The sequence below is a fragment of the Anomaloglossus baeobatrachus genome, chromosome 1 (genome assembly GCF_048569485.1).
Source record: "Anomaloglossus baeobatrachus isolate aAnoBae1 chromosome 1, aAnoBae1.hap1, whole genome shotgun sequence".
Taxonomy (NCBI): Eukaryota; Metazoa; Chordata; class Amphibia; order Anura; family Aromobatidae; genus Anomaloglossus; species Anomaloglossus baeobatrachus.
Genome location: NC_134353.1, coordinates 7,225,750 through 7,245,134, shown reverse-complemented (window position 1 = coordinate 7,245,134; position 19,385 = coordinate 7,225,750). Strand labels below are relative to the sequence as shown.

The 19,385-nt window shown below is 47.0% G+C and overlaps 1 protein-coding gene across 1 annotated transcript in view; it reads right to left on the bottom strand.

Annotated features, from left to right (window-relative positions):
• Positions 1 to 465: 465 nt before the first annotated feature.
• LOC142250746 (vomeronasal type-2 receptor 26-like) overlaps positions 466 to 19,385 on the bottom strand; it is a 32,206-nt gene continuing 13,286 nt past the window's right edge. The window contains exon 2 of the mRNA XM_075322962.1: positions 466 to 1,514. Coding sequence (XP_075179077.1) covers positions 601 to 1,514 — 914 coding nt within the window. The 3' untranslated portion in view covers positions 466 to 600. The remainder of the gene's footprint in view (positions 1,515 to 19,385) is intronic.

The following is a 19,385-nucleotide window of genomic DNA, read 5'->3' as shown; positions in this document are numbered from 1 at the left end:
GATAACTTGTTTTCATCAAAGATCCCCTTTACTGTAAACTACAGTAATTGTACATCCCAGTTCTGGAGCACAGGAGATGTGCAGGAGCCGCCTGTGTTTTACAGTCTATCCGTGGTGTCTGCAGAGCCGAGGCAGGTTCTAAGCTCATTGAATCGATGGACCCGTTGTTTGAATGGCGCACAGCATCGTTATTGACCGGCAGCGCGGAATAACCACTAATCGTCCTTCTCTCCTTGTTATCGGCTCTTTGATCCTGTGGATCTGCAACTGCGGTCATTCATAAGCCTTATTTCCACCGAGATGAGCACATATGATAATTTCTATTTCCTCAGATAAAACCCATTGCACAGTTTCTCCCTCTCTGCATAGATCTGGAGCCTGGAATAATGTCCTTACAAGAAGCAGCTTTTTGCATTTACTCATATTTATTCCTTTATAAATATGTGATATTCTAATAATTGCACTGATAACCGGAGATATTACATGTATTTGTTACATTATTCTATGTTTCCTTCATACACGAGCCGATAGAGAAGCTCTACTGTAATATGGCCTCCTCTAATGCACAGAATCAGTCACTATCACCACACGGCTAATATCTCACAGTCTCTCATTACTTTTCCGGAGCAGATCAGTTTTTCTATTCCTTTCAGATCTAAATAAAATAATAAAACATTTTGGGAAAAACACACAACCCAAGAGCCCAGCACTGGAACCCATGACTGCAAATATCTCCACAGCCACCATGGACTTCCCTCTGGTGCTCAGATAAGCCGGGATCATGGCGATCCAGACGCTGATGAACACCAGCATGCTGAAGGTGATGTACTTGGCCTCATTAAAACTATCCGGTAATGTCCTCACCATGAAAGCCAGAACAAAGCTGACAGCTGCCAGGAGCCCCAGATAACCCAACATGGAGCAGAACCAGAGATCTGAGCCTTCATTACACTGAATGATGATTGTCCCAGGGTAAGACTCGGTGTCCAGGTCCTGGAATGGGGGAGAAATAGACAACCAGATAGCACAGATCAAAACCTGAAGGGACGAACACAACAACACTATGGTATAGGGCAGTTTCACACTCAGCCATCTTCTCCAGGGGCTTCCGGGCTTGGTGGACTTAAAAGCCACACAAACCATGACAGTCTTGGCAAGAAGTGACGAGATGGCAACTGAGAAGAAAATCCCAAAACTGGTCTCCCGTAATCTACAAGTTACATCAGTGGGACGACCAAGAAACAAGAAGCCCGAGAGGAAGCTGAGGAAGATGGAGACCAGGAGGAGATAACTCAGGTTCCGGTTATTAGCTCTAACAATAGGAGTGTCCCGGTAGGAAATAAATATTCCAAATATGAAGCCGGTCACAAGACATCCGAAGAGCGAAACACCGGAAAATACAGAAGCAATGGGGTCCTTCTGGTAAGAGATGAAGTCCATCACTTTGGGCAGACACCGGTCACTTTTCTCATTTGGCCATTCATCACTTTGGCATTGAATGCATTTGTCAGCGTCTGTAAGGAAATTACATAAAATTAACATATATAACAGTAAAAATTATCTATTTATCTATTATCTATCCATTATCTATCTATTCTCTGCATCATTATCCACTGGTTACTGATCATTGTTCTACAGAGATATCTAGTAGATGTTTGACAAATCAGCATCTGACTACTTGTGTGTGGGGTTAACTGCTCTTAATTAGGCCAGACATATTGTTCCTTTGATTGGTAAATCAAGACAAGTTTGCCATTGTTTCATGTCAATTAAATACAGAAAAGTCCGGCTACAACTGCTACAGATAGGTGCTATCAGGTAATCAATTAGTAACAAGTAATGGGGAACCCGAGCACTCAATAAGAAAGGAGAGGAAAATTTGAATGTAAGTGTTTTTATTCACAACCGACAAAAATTGCAAAATGTGAACCCTGACACAAAGCAACAAACCAACGTTTCGGTTTATCAGACCTTTCTCAAGGTAGTTGTTTACAATAGAGACGCAGAGGTATACGGGTCACAGGGACAGCCTTTAGGGTAGAGGGTAAGTGGATGGTGTCATATTCAGCATTAAGCGGTATCAGAATGGTGGTGATGTGATGATTAAACACAGAGGCAGAGGAGGAGAGGAGAAGACGCCTGCTCATAGAGGACTGTTACGGTTGCTGCGAGCACTGGAGACTAAGTCCAGATTTCTTACTACTGCACATGTGCGAGCGCTGGAGACTAAGTCCAGATTTCTTGCTACTGCACATGTGCGAGCGCTGGAGACTAAGTCCAGATTTCTTGCTACTGCACATGTGCGAGCGCCGGAGACTAAGTCCTATCTTGGAGCCATTGCACATGTGCGGGTGACATCATCGCTGACACGAGGTCACATGTCTCTGACACCTTCTATGCCGATTGGTCGCTGGTCATGTGCTTGTGATGCCTTGCTCGGTGATAGGCCAGCATGACGTCACTCCTGTCGTTCTGGCAGCGGATTGGCTCTGGTGTCCTCCATCTTGGATGAGGCACAGAGTCTATATAAGACCCTTACACACGCCGCATGGCGCTCAGTCCTCTTGGTTCATGCATAAGAGTAGACGCTCTGTGCGCGTTCCTCTAGGCATTCCTCTGTCTATGCTAGGTGAGCGCTACCGGCAGGGTAGCGTTCTTATACCTTACAGCTTCGGCTGCTGTCCGTATCCTTACCTCTTAGGGGAGCGGACATAGGCAGGTGCCTGAGGCACATGGTCTGGCTGGGCCTTGTGGTTCGACTCGTAGGTGGACGTTGCCGCTAGGGTAACGTTCCTTATACTGCGTCTGGCAGTTGTTCGTATCCTCGCACACTAGGGGAGCGAACAGAGGTAGGAGCTTTGTGCGGCTTACGCTGCTGTTCGTCTCTTTTGCACCACTAGAAGAGCGGACCTAGGCAGGTGCCATATCTAGTGGTTCGTGTCCTCGCACACTAGTGGAGCGAACGCAGGTAGGAGCTTTGTGCGGCTTACGCTGCTGTTCGTCTCTTTTGCACCACTAGAAGAGCGGACCTAGGTAGGTGCCATTTCGCACACATTGCCTTTGTCTCTGTGATTATTAACAGAGATCATTCCACACACCCTCCAAGTAAGGGAGGAATTGCTTTACTTACTTATTATATCCTTCTGTGAGTTAACAGAGGTATTGCACTCTGCCATAGTCTGCAGCAGAGTCTTTGCACGGTGGACCCTGACTGTCTGATACTCCTTTAGGTTATCAGACAGCCCCCCGTAACATTAGGACTGAGCCAAGGGTCTGGCAGTTATGGCAGAATATCAGCAGTTACACCGTTACATACAAGTACTTGAGTCACGGCTCAAGAGTATAGAGGATAAACCTCAGACCATGGTGACATCTGCACATGATCCTCGACTTGCTCTGCCAAACAGATATTCTGGCGATGCCAGATCATGTCGTGGTTTCATTAGTCAGTGTCAGATACACCTAGAGGTCAACTCTTCTCGCTTCTCTACGGAGAGGTCCAGAGTAGGCTTTATCATCTCCTTACTTCAGGACAAAGCCTTAGAATGGGCGACTCCCCTATGGGAGCGCTCTGATGTGGTTACTCTGAGACATCAAGACTTTCTTGATGCTCTTAAGGCGGTATTCATGGGTCCGCAGGTTACCCATGATGCGGCCCTGAGACTGTTAGATCTATCTCAGGGTTCGTTATCCACTAGTTCTTATGCCATTGCTTTTAGAACTCTGGTGGCAGAACTAGATTGGCCAGAGAAGGTGTTGATTCCTATCTTCTGAAGAGGGTTGGCAGGCTATGTCAAGGATGCTCTTGCTACTCGTGAGGTCCCTGCTTCTCTGGAGGACTTGATCACAGTAGCAACGAGGATCGATGTACGCCATAAGGAACGTAGACTCGAGGTCTCTTCCTCACGCCCTAAGCATCGGGCTATTCCAGTTGTTGAGGGTCCACTACCATCTTCCTCAGCATCTGAAACATCTCCCACTCCTATGGAGTTAGGTCATACATCTTCCAGACTACGCAAGTCTGGTCCTCCTATATGTTACGTATGTCGTCAGGCTGGGCACTATGCCAACAAGTGTCCTAGTCGTCAGGGAAACTCCCTGGCCTAGTAACCATTAGAGGGGGGTTACTAGAGACGTCTTCTGCACCCTCTAAGTGTTGTATCCCAGGTCAGCTCTCGTTATCTGAGAATACATGGCCTATTATGGCTTTTGTGGATTCCGGAGCTGACGGGACTTTTGTGTCCTCAGGATTTGTAAAGGGACACAATATTCCCTCTATCATGTTAGAGGCGCCTATTCCTGTCCGTGTTGTTAATGGAACTATGTTGTCTGACTCCATTACATTGAGGACAGTTCCCTTGCGCCTTTCCCTGTCTCAGGGTCACATAGAGGAGATTTCTTTTCTTGTTTTGCCTGAGGGTATAGACGACATCCTTCTGGGTCTCCCATGGCTTCGGACTCATGCTCCTCACATTGACTGGGAGTCTGACAGCATTATTAGTTGGGGTTCGAAATGTCAGTCCCAATGTCTTCCCTTACCACCTAAGGTCATTGCGGTTGCATCTACTGATCTCTCTCCCATACCTACACCCTATCTGGATTTCGCTGACGTGTTCTCCAAACAGGGTGCTGAGGTTCTTCCACCCCATAGGCCGTATGACTGTGCCATAGACCTTATCCCAGGTTCGGTTCCACCTAAAGGCAGGGTTTACCCCCTGTCGATACCTGAGTCGGAGGCCATGTCGACCTATATAAGAGAGAGTTTAGAGAAGGGGTTCATTCGTAAGTCTGTCTCTCCCGCGGGAGCTGGGTTTTTCTTTGTTCGGAAGAAAGAGGGTGATTTGCGTCCCTGCATAGATTACAGGGGTCTCAACGCAATCACAATAAAGAACAAATACCCATTACCTTTAATTTCGGAGCTCTTTGACAGATTGAGAGGAGCTCAAGTTTTTACAAAGTTGGATCTGCGGGGTGCGTATAACTTGGTACGAATTCGAAAGGGTGACGAATGGAAGACCGCTTTTAACACCCGAGACGGTCACTATGAATACCTCGTCATGCCTTTTGGGTTATGTAATGCACCCGCAGTATTTCAGGACTTCGTAAACGATGTGTTCAAGGATTTACTGTTATGCTCAGTAGTGGTATATCTGGACGACATCCTGATTTTTTCTCCTGATCTGGAGACTCATCGTCAGGATGTCGTTCGTGTCCTTTCCCGTTTAAGGGAGCACTCATTGTTTGCTAAACTCGAGAAATGTGTATTCGAGCAGTCCTCATTGCCTTTTTTGGGTTACATTATCTCACAAGAGGGCCTGGCTATGGATCCTGCGAAGCTCTCTGCTGTCCTGCAATGGTCCGAACCTCATTCCTTGAAGGCGGTGCAACGCTTCTTAGGATTCATAAATTATTACAGGCAGTTCATACCCCATTTTTCTACTTTGGTGGCCCCTTTGGTGGCCTTGACTAAGAAAGGTGCTAATCCCAAAGCCTGGTCTACTGAGACATCTCAGGCTTTTGAGGCAGTAAAAAGACACTTTTCAACTGCTCCCGTTCTTCAAAGACCCGATGAGAGTAAGCCCTTCCTCTTAGAGGTTGATGCCTCTTCAGTGGGTGCTGGTGCGGTCTTGTATCAAAAGAACGGTGCAGGTAGAAAAAGGCCGTGTTTCTTCTTTGCGAAAACCTTTTCACCAGCAGAGAGAAACTATACCATTGGGGATAGGGAACTGCTCGCCTTGAGATTAGCCTTGGAGGAGTGGCGTCACTTGCTGGAAGGAGCGAAACATCCTTTCCAGGTCTATACAGACCATAAGAATCTGACGTACTTACAAACCGCTCAGCGTCTGAATCCTCGCCAAGCCCGCTGGTCCTTGTTTTTCTCCCGCTTTCACTTCTCCATCAACTATCTGTCTGGGAGTAAGAATAACAAGGCAGACGCCCTGTCTCGCTCTATGCTTTCTACCAAGGAGGAGATTGACGAACCTCGTCTTATCCTTCCCTCCAGGGTTTTTCATACGCTCTCCCCTGTGACGTTAGACCAAATCCCACCGGGCAAGACCTTTGTTCCGCCTGATCGACAGAATGATATACTGTCATGGGCCCACACCTCAAAGGTGGGTGGGCATTTTGGTATTAGGCGGACACGAGAGTTACTGGAGAGGTGGTATTGGTGGCCACACTTAGCCAGCCACGTCAAGAGATATGTCGGTTCCTGCTACTCGTGTGCTCGCAACCGTCCATTACGGCAGAGACCGGCTGGACTCTTGCATCCTTTACCAGTGCCAGATAGACCATGGGAGGTGGTAGGCATGGACTTTGTGGGTGATCTTCCATGTTCACAGGGACATAGATTTGTGTGGGTCATTACGGACCATTTCTCCCGGATGGTTCATCTCGTACCGTTATCGAGAATCCCATCTTCCAGGGTACTAGCCAAACTATTCCTCAAGCATGTCTTTAGGCTTCACGGGATGCCAGATCGTATCATTTGTGATAGAGGCCCGCAATTTACTTCCCGTTTCTGGTGAGATCTTTGTAGCCTTCTGCAAATTGAGTTGAATATCTCTTCGGCATACCATCCGGAGACCAATGGTTTGGTTGAGCGTACCAATCAATCTATGATTATATACCTTCGACACTTTGTTGCTGAGAACCACGATAACTGGTCCTCCCTCCTACCCTGGGCAGAATTTGCCCTTAACAATTCGCTGGCTGAGGCCACTGGGCAGACACCGTTCGTACTCAATAATGGGCAACACCCTAGGGTACCGGTACCGTTTCCCGCTGCTGCACCTCCTCCTCTTGTGGCCGACTGGGCAACTAATGCCAGAGAGGTTTGGGATCGGACTCAAGAGTCGATCCAAGCAGCTAAGGACCGTATGAAGACGGTGTCCGATCGGTTTCGTCGCCCGGCTCCTGTCTTTTCTCCAGGGGACTTTGTGTGGCTCTCTGCAAAACACGTGAGACTTAGAGTGAGCTCTGTCAAATTTGCTCCTCGCTTCCTGGGTCCTTATGAGGTTCTTCGACAGGTAAATCCTGTAGTCTACCAATTGAAGTTACCCGTCCATCTTAAGATTCATGACAAATTCCATGTCTCACTGCTAAAGCCGGCTATTTTACCTCACGCTCGTGAAGTGCACTCTCCTGCCTCTGATTCCTCTCGCTCTAGCTATGAGGTACGAGCCATAGTTGGTTCTAAGATGGTTAGAGGGCGCAGGTTCTTCTTGATAGATTGGGAGGGTTACGGCCCGGAACATCGCTCTTGGGAGCCTGAGGAGGCTGTCCATGCTCCCGACTTAGTTGCCGATTACCTGCGTCGCCGGGAGGGGGGCCCTTGAGGGGGAGGTACTGTTACGGTTGCTGCGAGCACTGGAGACTAAGTCCAGATTTCTTACTACTGCACATGTGCGAGCGCTGGAGACTAAGTCCAGATTTCTTGCTACTGCACATGTGTGAGCGCTGGAGACTAAGTCCAGATTTCTTGCTACTGCACATGTGCGAGCGCCGGAGACTAAGTCCTATCTTGGAGCCATTGCACATGTGCGGGTGACATCATCGCTGACACGAGGTCACATGTCTCTGACACCTTTTATGCCGATTGGTCGCTGGTCATGTGCTTGTGATGCCTTGCTCGGTGATAGGCCAGCATGACGTCACTCCTGTCGTTCTGGCAGCGGATTGGCTCTGGTGTCCTCCATCTTGGATGAGGCACAGAGTCTATATAAGACCCTGACACACGCCGCATGGCGCTCAGTCCTCTTGGTTCATGCATAAGAGTAGACGCTCTGTGCGCGTTCCTCTAGGCATTCCTCTGTCTATGCTAGGTGAGCGCTACCGGCAGGGTAGCGTTCTTATACCTTACAGCTTCGGCTGCTGTCCGTATCCTTACCTCTTAGGGGAGCGGACATAGGCAGGTGCCTGAGGCACATGGTCTGGCTGGGCCTTGTGGTTCGACTCGTAGGTGGACGTTGCCGCTAGGGTAACGTTCCTTATACTGCGTCTGGCAGTTGTTCGTATCCTCGCACACTAGGGGAGCGAACAGAGGTAGGAGCTTTGTGCGGCTTACGCTGCTGTTCGTCTCTTTTGCACCACTAGAAGAGCGGACCTAGGCAGGTGCCATATCTAGTGGTTCCTGTCCTCGCACACTAGTGGAGCGAACGCAGGTAGGAGCTTTGTGCGGCTTACGCTGCTGTTCGTCTCTTTTGCACCACTAGAAGAGCGGACCTAGGTAGGTGCCATTTCGCACACATTGCCTTTGTCTCTGTGATTATTAACAGAGATCATTCCACACACCCTCCAAGTAAGGGAGGAATTGCTTTACTTACTTATTATATCCTTCTGTGAGTTAACAGAGGTATTGCACTCTGCCATAGTCTGCAGCAGAGTCTTTGCACGGTGGACCCTGACTGTCTGATACTCCTTTAGGTTATCAGACAGCCCCCCGTAACAAGGACCATATAGTGCTGGAACAGCGGTGACAGTGGTGATGGCAGCGTCATCACCACTGCCACCGCTGTTCCAGCACTATATGGTCCTTATATTATAAGCAACTACCTTGAGAAAGGTCTGATAAACCGAAACGTTGGTTTGTTGCTTTGTGTCAGGGATCACATTTTGCAATTTTTGTCGGTTGTGAATAAAAACACTTGCATTCAAATTTTCCTCTCCTTTCTTATTGAGTGCTCGAGTTCCCCATTACTTATTGTTTCATGTCAGACTGACTGGAGATTTTTTGTCTGTTAACCCTTAAAGACGAAGCCAATGTTGTACTTAATGCCCAGGTCAAATTTCAGAATTCTGACCAGTGTCACTTTGACAGGTTATACCTCTAGAACGCTTCAACGGATTCCAGTGATTCTGACATTGTTTTTTCGAGACATATTGCACTTCATGATAGTGGTGCATTCAAGATATTTTTTGCTTTTATTTGTGGAAAAAATCAGACATTTGATGAAAATTTAGAAAATTTCGCAATTTTCAAACTTTTAATTTTTATGCCCTTAAAGCAGAGAGTTATGTCACACAAAATAGTTAATAAATAACATCTGCCACTTGTTACTTTACATCAGGACAATTTTTGAGACAAAAATATTTGGGGTCAAGAAGTTAGAAGAGTCAAAGTTCATCAGCAATTTCTCATTTTTTTTCAACAAAATTTACAAAACCATTTCTTTAGGGGCCACATCACATTTGAAGTGACTTTGAGAGGCCTAAGTGACAGAAAATACCCAAAAGTGACACCATTCTCAAAACAGCACCCCTCAAAGTACTCAAAACACCATCCAAAAAGTTTACTAATAAGGCTGATCGAATACCAAAATATTCGACTTTGCAAATAACCAACAAATAGGTCACCGCTATTCGACTATTCATGAATATTTGGTATGGAATGTAAGTCTATGGGAAGCCAGAATAATTTTACGTTGGACCTGTCGGTGACCTGTGGTGACTGAGGAAGAGGCTGAAATGGATGGGAAAAGGCTGCACAGTGCGGGCACAGCCTGTAGAAGGGGCCTGACTGCATTTCTGGAGTCTCTGAATAACGTGGTCAGAGCAGCACGCGGCGTTTACGTAGTCGCCAGAACAGCTCTCACACCAAAGTAAAGGAGGGGAAATTGCTAAGAAACAGTTTCTAGTGCCTAATCACTGTAATAAAACGTCAAATCAAGCCCCGACCTCCTAAAAAAACACTTTAGCATATGTTCACACGTTTCATTTTTTACATTTTTCCTTCTTTTTTGATTAGAAAGGGCTGTAACTGATACACTATATTGGGGTCTGTCTCACACCTCCTTTTTTGGGACAAATTTGACAGCACTTTAAAAGGTCAGCTACAATGTGCCCATTGGGATGTTGGCCTTGCCCTCCTCCTCCTCCACCAGCACCACCGGCTCCAGTGGCCCTCTATACAAATGCAAGAAGGGCCACTGGCTGTCTTCAAATCTCAGACTTCTTAGGGCCCTCAGGTGGGCCCTGTAACATACATTGGGAGGGATGGCAGTCACTTGTAGTTTTCTGCGTCCCCTATATCATTAGTGTGAAAGTTGGAATACGTACTCTATAACACTTTACAGTGCTATTGCCAATGTGGCCATTTGGGTGTTGGCCTTGCCCTCCTCCTCCTCCACCAACACCACCGGCTCCACTGGCCTCTATTCAAATTCTATTCAAATGATTCTGTAATGTATGTTTTATAGGCAAATGAACGCCACGCTGGGACATTGAAGCTGATGTCGTTGATGATGATTGCATCTGACCAAAAGCAGGTTGGGAGCAGGAGGCATCATCGCCTGCTTCCTAGACCGCAATTTGTGAAGCATGCAGCACCGTGGAAGTGGCAGTTGTTTCACTCTGGAACTCAGGCTTTATTCCACCGAGGATTTCAAAAAAATCCGTCTCCCCAGGGGGGAATGGTTAAAAGTATGTAGCATATGTAGCACAGCATCAGAATTTACTCCCAACAGCTCCCAACAGCTTATTTTTTTAAAAAAATGGTAGGATTTGCAACAGGGCATAACATGTCAAGGAGTTTAATACATTCAGTTCCCTTAGAGTGTGGTGGTTCAGAAACCATGTAGCTAAGTATCACAAGGTACTACCAAGAGCTCTTAACAGCTTATTTTATAAAATTTTGGTAGCATAAGTGTGCCACCCTCGTGCCAGCAGCCAAGCTTTTCGGATCCGGTTGCTCGGTGGCTCGAGGATCTACGGACCCGGTGGTCATGCGGCCACTCAAATGAAGGGGGGAATTATGTACAAGGGAATTTATAAAGTTCGTGATGCCACCCGTGCTATGTGGTAATTTTTACAGTACCACCGCTGCAATTGGGAGTACCCGGGGATGATGGAATGGGGCAGCCAGGTGTTGTGACCTTCCACGGGTAGGGGGAATACCCCGGGGCTCAATGATGGTAGGGGGGTGCTGTTGGATGCAAGGAGCTCACTGCAGTACTCACTCAGTCTATTAAGCTGACACCAACAACTGGTCAAACAAGTCTCGGGACACTGTTGCCGCTGAGGGGAGCTTAATTGGGGTCCCGTCCCCAATGGTGCTGCCTGGTGATCCGTGACCTGCCTCCTGGCACTCAATTTACTTCTTTGGTGATCCCGGTAGTATGAAACTTGTCGGGTCCCGCTCTCCACTATAGCTAAGTGTGGGATCTTGCTCTCAGGGTTCACGCTTGGGATTTTCTGGACCATTTTGAGGGGAAAGTCCTATCCCCCTCGTTGCGCTAGTACCCCCATTTTGGAGCGGGTGGGAACGGCTCTTGAAGACTCTGTTCTCCTCGTGAAAATTATCGGGTTCCCTGAAGCTGCTCCGTGACCTAGGGTCCACGTACCCCGTTGTGCCCTGGTCCCAGCCCGGTGATGGTGCAATTAATCACACAACGTCCAAAAAGTATACACTTCAAACAAACTTGAATACCACACCTTGGCACCGGATTAACCAGCCAAGAAAGAAGTGAGTCAGTACCAAATCACCATGAAATATTTGATATTTTATTATTAATAGATTCATTCAATTATTATGCAAACAAGAGAGCCACCTGGGGGGCACATGGATCCAGAGAAATACAATCATCGAATTTATCCATTATTAGACATGACAAAAAAATTAAAAAAATTAAAGAAAGTAACAAAAAAATGAAAAAACAAAATAATAAATAACCGTTCATCACACTGAGCAGGTGAAGATTTATGTCATATCTTGTCCCAAATACAGTGTTTTATATATGAGTATACTATATGAGTCAGTGGCCTGAAGAGTTGCCATATAGTTTTAGAACATCATCATGGCATACACATTGGCATATATCTTAACATACCAATTTATTGCCAAATTAAGCATATCACTGCCACCGCTCATATATTTCACTCCCATATACTGGGGCAAAAAGCTACGTTTATCATCGGAGAACAACGTACTTAATTTTTCTTAACTATATTCCAATGTGTATTTTGGATGTGGAGATCGATTAACATCTGCTTCATAATCGAGCAAATGCCCCCTTTTTGATTGTCAGGTGCATCAAGTGGTGTTATACTGTTTCTGGAGGACGTACCATATTATCTATTGGTCCCGGTGCTATTTTATGTAAATGGTCAGTGATTCACAATTTATATGCCATACTGTGGTGATTTTATCCGTATTGATGGCAACAGTGGTTCCTATAGTATAAGATAAAAAAAAACCTTTGTTCTATTCTAGGTTTGAAGCTGTGTGTTTCAAGGATCCATGCTGATATACCCCTGATGAGCCCCTATTTGCTAACTAAGGGGCGAAACGCGTAGGGTGAATCCTGGACAAAAACAGCTTAAGTCAATATTAGATATTTATTGAATGTCGACTTGAGGACGTAGTCTGGCCCATCCCTAATAGTCTATGACGGATGAATAGTGACAGACATAGTTCCCTTTTCTCTGCACATTCTATGTGTACATACTACTCTTGTGGGCTTTATCTTTGGTGTTGCACCTTACCCACTGATATATAGATACACGGGATACTGTTGAGAGTGAGTGAAGGGTAAGCAGAGGACGTCAGTCGATGAGGAACGGGGGCGTCATGATCAATTATCGATTGTCCCACCAACCCTGACGTACGTTTCGCTGCTCGCTTTATCATTCTTGGGTATGATAATTATGTATCATTTACATTGGTATTGCCTTGTTACATTCAGTGATCGTGCATTCTCAGCTGATCGGGCAGTAGTAATAGTGTCTGATATGCTGGGCTGGATATCTGAGTAGTGAGATACACATACCTTCTGCAGATAGGTGCTAATGGAGCTCGATTATGTTGCTTTATATTGTCAGTATGCATGTTTGTTAACATACAGTGCCTACAAGTAGTATTCAACCCCCTGCAGATTTAGCAGGTTTACACATTCGGAATTAACTTGGCATTGTGACATTTGGACTGTAGATCAGCCTGGAAGTGTGAAATGCACTGCAGCAAAAAATAATGTTATTTCTTTTTTTATTTTTTTTTTTAAATTGTGAAAAGTTTATTCAGAGGGTCATTTATTATTCAACCCCTCAAACCACCAGAATTCTGTTTGGTTCCCCTAAAGTATTAAGAAGTATGGCACAAAGAACAATGAGCTTCACATGTTTGGATAAATTATCTCTTTTTCCAGCCTTTTCTGACTAATTAAGACCCTCCCCAAACTTGTGAACAGCACTCATACTTGGTCAACATGGGAAAGACAAAGGAGCATTCCAAGGCCATCAAAGACAAGATCGTGGAGGGTCACAAGGCTGGCAAGGGGTAGAAAACCCTTTCCAAGGAGTTGAGCCTACCTGTCTCCACTGTTGGGAGCATCATCCGGAAGTGGAAGGCTTATGGGACTACTGTTAGCCTTCCACGGCCTGGACAGCCTTTGAAAGTTTCCACCCGTGCCGAGGCCAGGCTTGTCCGAAGAGTCAAGGCTAACCCAAGGACAACAAGGAAGGAGCTCCGGGAAGATCTCATGGCAGTGGGGACATTGGTTTCAGTCAATACCATATGTAACGTACTCCACCACAATGGTCTCCGTTCCAGACGAGACCATAAGGTACCTTTTACTTTCAAAGCGTCATGTCAAGGCTCGTCTCGTCATGATCACTTGGAGGACTCTGAGACAGACTGGTTCAAGGTTCTCTGGTCTGATGAGACCAAGATCCAGATCTTTGGTGCCAACCACACACGTGACGTTTGGAGACTGGATTGCACTACATACGACCCCAAGAATACCATCCCTACAGTCAAGCATGGTGGTGGCAGCATTATGCTGTGGGGCTGTTTCTCAGCCAAGGGGCCTGGCCATCTGGTCCGCATCCATGGGAAGATGGATAGCACGGCCTACCTGGAGATTTTGGCCAAGAACCTCCGCTCCTCCATCAAGGATCTTAAGTAGAGATGAGCGAACCGGTCCCGGTTCGGCTCGAGGTCGGCTCGCCGAACGGAGGTCCCGTTCGAGTTCGGCTCGTCAAACGTTCGACGAACCGAACTCGAACTGCATAGGAAACAATGGCAGGCAATCACAAACACATAAAAACACCTAGAAAACACCCTCAAAGGTGTCCAAAAGGTGACAAACAACTCACAACACAACACAAACACATGGGAAAGTGACAAGAACATATACTCATGCGAAAACAAAACAGCTGGACAAGGAAAAAGAGGAGGACACACAGATATAGGCATGGCACGCCCTTCTAAAATCATGTAAAACACCGCAAGGTGACTCCAAGCGTAGTCTCCCTTTTTTTACAAAAATTGTGCCCCACACACACCCACCCATTCAGTGGCAGCACTTGTGCCCTAGTTGTACACTTCACAGCTAGATTTGCATCAAGCACATTCAAAAATCCGCTCTTCTTAACCGTCCCCAGGATGACACCGGGGTAGGTAGCAAATTCTTTCCTGATCCCAGCTCTGTTCATCTTGGATCATTTTTAAAAAACACAGCAAGTAAGGGTTACTCCAAGTGGAGTCTCCCTTTTTTTCCAAAAATTGTGCCCCACACACACCCACCCATTCAGTGGCAGCACTTGTGCCCTAGTTGTACACTTCACAGCTAGATTTGCATCAAGCACATTCAAAAATACGCCATACTTAACCGTCCCCAGGATGACACCGGGGTAGATAGATAAAGTCTTTGCTGAACCATGACTTGTTCATCTTGGCTCCTTTTAAAAAACACAGCAAGTAAGGGTTACTCCAAGCGGAGTCTCCCTTTTTTCCAAAAATTGTGCCCCACACACACCCACCCATTCAGTGGCAGCACTTGTGCCCTAGTTGTACACTTCACAGCTAGATTTGCATCAAGCACATTCCAAATCCACAAGCATTTACTCTCCCCAGGATGACACAGGGGTAGTAAATTCCTTCTGGATCCATGACTTGTTCATTTTGATGAACGTCAGTCTGTCCACATTGTCACTGGACAGACGCGTGCGTTTATCTGTCAGCACACACCCAGCAGCACTGAAGACACGTTCAGAGACAACGCTGGCAGCTGGACACGACAAAATCTCCAAGGCGTAACTGGAGAGCTCTGGCCATTTTTCTAGATTTGAAGCCCAAAAGGAGCAAGGCTCCATTTGCACAGTCATGGCATCGATGTTCATTTGGAGATACTCCTGTATCATCCTCTCCAGCCGTTGACTATGTGTCAGACTTGTTGTCTCTGGTGGCCTTGCAAAAGAGGGTCTAAAAAAATTATGAAAATATTCCATAAAATTGCTGTTACCAGCACCAGATACGGTGCTACTGGTACGGGTAGACTGTTGAAGATGACGAGACCGTCCCATGTTAGGCAAGTTACAACTGGGAGATTTACTCCCTGCACCTGCACGGTTGTTTGGTGGAAAAGCCGAGCTAAGATCGAGTAACAGCTTCAGCTTCTGCTGATACTCCTGCATACGTGCGTCCCTTTCTATGGCTGGAATTATGTCACAAAATTTGGACTTGTACCGGGGATCTAATAGTGTGGCAATCCAGTAGTCATCATCACGTCTAATTTTGACAATACGAGAGTCATGTTGGAGGTAGTGCAACAAGAAGGCACTCATGTGTCTTGCGCAGCCATGCGGACCAAGTCCACGCTGTGTTTGTGGCATAGAGGTGCTACCCGTTATTTCTTCCACTGACATCTCCCCCCAACCTCTTTCAACTGAAATTTGACCAAGGTCTCCCTCATCCGCTGAGTCTTCCATGTCCATGGACAGTTCGTCCTCCATTTCTTCATGTTCTCCTGCACCTTCCTCAACATTTCGCCTGCTACTATGCGCCCTTGTTGATCCCTGTCCCCCATGGTCCCATCCCTGCTGCGTTGGTGATGATGAACGTCTGGACCTTGGTGATGTTGTTGTCCCTTGCGCATATGAATCCTCCTGTAGTTCCTCCCTTTCCTGTTGTCCCACCCCCTGACTCCGAATAGTGTTTAGCGTGTGCTCCAGCATGTAAATGACTGGAATCGTCATGCTGATAATGGCATTGTCAGCGCTAAACATATTCGTTGCCATGTCGAAACTGTGCAGAAGGGTGCATAGGTCCTTGATCTGAGACCACTCCATCAGGGTGATCTGCCCCACCTCTGCATCTCGTTGGCCCAGGCTATACATCATGACGTATTGCACCAGGGCTCTGCGGTGCTGCCACAGTCGCTGTAACATGTGGAGAGTTGAATTCCAGCGTGTCGCCACATCGCATTTCAGGCGATGAACCGGCAGGCCGAAAGACTTCTGGAGCGATGCAAGTCGCTCAGCTGCGGCGCTTGAACGGCGGAAGTGAGCAGACAGTTTTCGTGCCCTGTTCAGAAGGCCATCTAGGCCGGGATAGTGTGTTAAAAATTGCTGGACGACAAGGTTCAACACGTGAGCCATACAAGGTACGTGTGTCACCTTGCCCAGGCGAAGGGCCGCACCCAGGTTTGCAGCATTGTCGCACACGGCCTTACCAGGCTGCAGGTTGAGTGGAGACAACCATTTATTAAACTCGGACCGCAGAGCTGACCACAACTCCTCAGCTGTGTGACTCTTATTCCCAAGACATGTCAAGCTAAAGACCGCCTGATGCCGTTGCGCTCTGCTGCCAGCATAGTAATGAGGGATGCGTGATTCCTTCTGCACAGTGAGAACGCTGGTGGCCTGACCAGGCAGGCTTGGGGCGGAGGTGGAGGACCCAGATGAGGTGGAGGATGCAGAACCAGTGGCGGAACTTGGACAGACAGAGGATTGACACACAAGTCGTGGGGACGGCAAGACTTGTGCAGCAGACCCTTCACCATCTATCACCATAGTTACCCAGTGCCCAGTCGGCGACATGTAACGTCCCTGTCCATGCTTACTGGTCCAAGTATCGGTGGTGAAATGCACCCGTTCACACACAGAGTTTCTCAAGGAAGCGGTGATGTTGTGTGCGACATGCTGGTGTAGCGCGGGCACACCTTTCTTAGAGAAGTAGTGGCGACTAGGCATCTGGTACTGGGGCACAGCGACAGACATAAGGTCTCTAAAATCCTGTGTGTCCACTAGGCGGAAAGGCAGCATTTCGGTAGCCAAGAGCTTACAGAGGGATAGAGTCAACCTCTTAGCTTTGTCATGGGTCGCAGGAAGTGGCCTTTTATTTGACCACATCTGAGGGACAGAGATCTGGCTGCTGTGTGTAGACGGTGTTGAGTAGGGTGTCCCTGGAAAAATGCAGGTTTGTGAGGAAAGTGCAGGCGGAGACATGATGTTGCCTTCATCCAACGTTGGTGCTATCGATGTCTGAGAGAGCTGTACACACTCACTTGTTTCCCCTTCCAAACCAACTGACGACCTACCAAGCAAACTGCCTGTTGCGGTTACAGTGGTGGAAGTTGTGCGTGGAAAAACAGGTGTGACAGCTGTCCCCACAGTCCTAGAAGATGAAGAGCGCGCGGATGCACTGGAAGGGGCAGGCCGTGGATGGTTCGCTCCGCTAGGCCGCATTGCAGCACAGTGAGCTTCCCACCGGGACCTATGATATTTATTCATGTGACGATTCATGGAAGAAGTTGTCAAACTGCTGAGGTTTTGACCTCTACTAAGAGAACCATGACAAAGTTTACAGATCACATAATTTGGGCGATCTTTTTCTATGTCAAAAAAGGACCAGGCTAGGCAAGGCTTAGAGGCCATGCGACCTGTTGATCCACCCCGAATAATGCTCATAGGCAGAGTGGTGGCTGAGGATGCAGTTGTAGACGTGCTACCAGTGCTCCGACTCTGTCCAGGAAGGTGCAAGGTAACTTCGTCGTCGGTTGCATCCTCCTCCACCGCCTCTGTTGACCTCCTCGAGTGCCTGACTGGGGGTTGACAGTAGGTGGGATCTAGAACTTCATCATCAATTGTTGTGTTTGCACTCCCCTCCCCCTCAGACCGAGCCTCTTCTTGCCCTGACCGAATATTTATGTTATCATCCCAATCGGGTATCTGCGTCTCATCTTCATCAGTATGTTTTTCATTGTCTATAACCACAGGTGTTACAGTTTGTGACAAAGGGTCAACATTATGCTCAGAAACTTGGTCCTCACGGCCAGAATCAGAGTCACAAAGGTTCTGGGCATCACTGCAGACCATTTCCTGGTCTGTACTCACTGTAGCTTGGGAGCAGACCTCTGATTCCCAGGCTATAGTGTGACTGAACAGCTCTGCAGACTCAGCCATCTCAGTTCCACCATACTGTGCAGGGCTGATGGAGACTTCAGAGCTGGGAGAAAGCAAGTTTGATTGGGATGACAACTCAGAGGACTGGTGTTTTTTGGATGCGGTACTTGAAGTGGCTGAGAGGGCACTTGTTGGACCACATGAGATCCATTCAAGCATTTTTCTTTTTTGGCCATCATCTACCTTTGTTCCTGTTGTTCGTGTCCGTAAAAAAGGGAGCACATCGGATTGTCCACGGTAAGTAGTAGACATCTTACTTTTGCTGGTAGATGGTCTCTCTTCAGCAGATGATAATGGAGCTTTGCCACCTTCCCCACGGACAAAACCTGTTTTGCCTTTTCCACCACGCCTCTTCCCCTTTCCACCAGCATCTGTCATTTTGCCACTCATGTTGATTGCAACAAGATTGTGCACTGAAAATGTGGTAGTAAAAATTGAGAGGTGGTGTAGATTGCAGCGGTGGTCAAGCTTTATTAACAGCAGAATAATAAAGAATAAATATCCCTGACAATGCAACTACGGCCCTTAAACTGGCAGCAAAAATTGCTAGTATAATGGCTTAGTTATAATGAGTTGGAGTGTGCAATGCAGGTAGAGGTGCTGCAAATGTCTTTGCACTAGTGGGACTATAGCAAAGTCCAATAGCCACGTTTAGGATGCCACTAGGTACACTGACTGTTTGCTAGTATAATGGCTTAGTTAAAAAAAGTTTGAGTGTGCAATGCAGGCAGAGGTGCTGCAAATATCTTTGCAATAGTGTGACTAGACAAAAGTACAATAGCCACGTTTAGGATGCCACTAGGTACACTGACTGTTTGCTAGTATAATGGCTTAGTTAAAAAGAGTTGGAGTGTGCAATGCAGGCAGACGTGCTGCAAATATCTTTCCACTAGTTTGACTACACAAAAGTCCAATAGCCACGTTTAGAATGCCACTAGGTACACTGAGTGTTTGCTAGTATAATGGCTTAGTTATAATGAGTTAGAGTGTGCAATGCAGGCAGAGGTGCTGCAAATGTCTTTGCACTAGTGGGACTATAGCAAAGTCCAATAGCCACGTTTAGGATGCCACTAGGTACACTGAGTGTTTGCTAGTATAATGGCTTAGTTATAATGAGTTGGGGTGTGCAATGCAGGCAGAGGTGCTCTGCAAATGTCTTTGCACTAGTGGGACTATAGCAAAGTCCAATAGCCACGTTTAGGATGCCA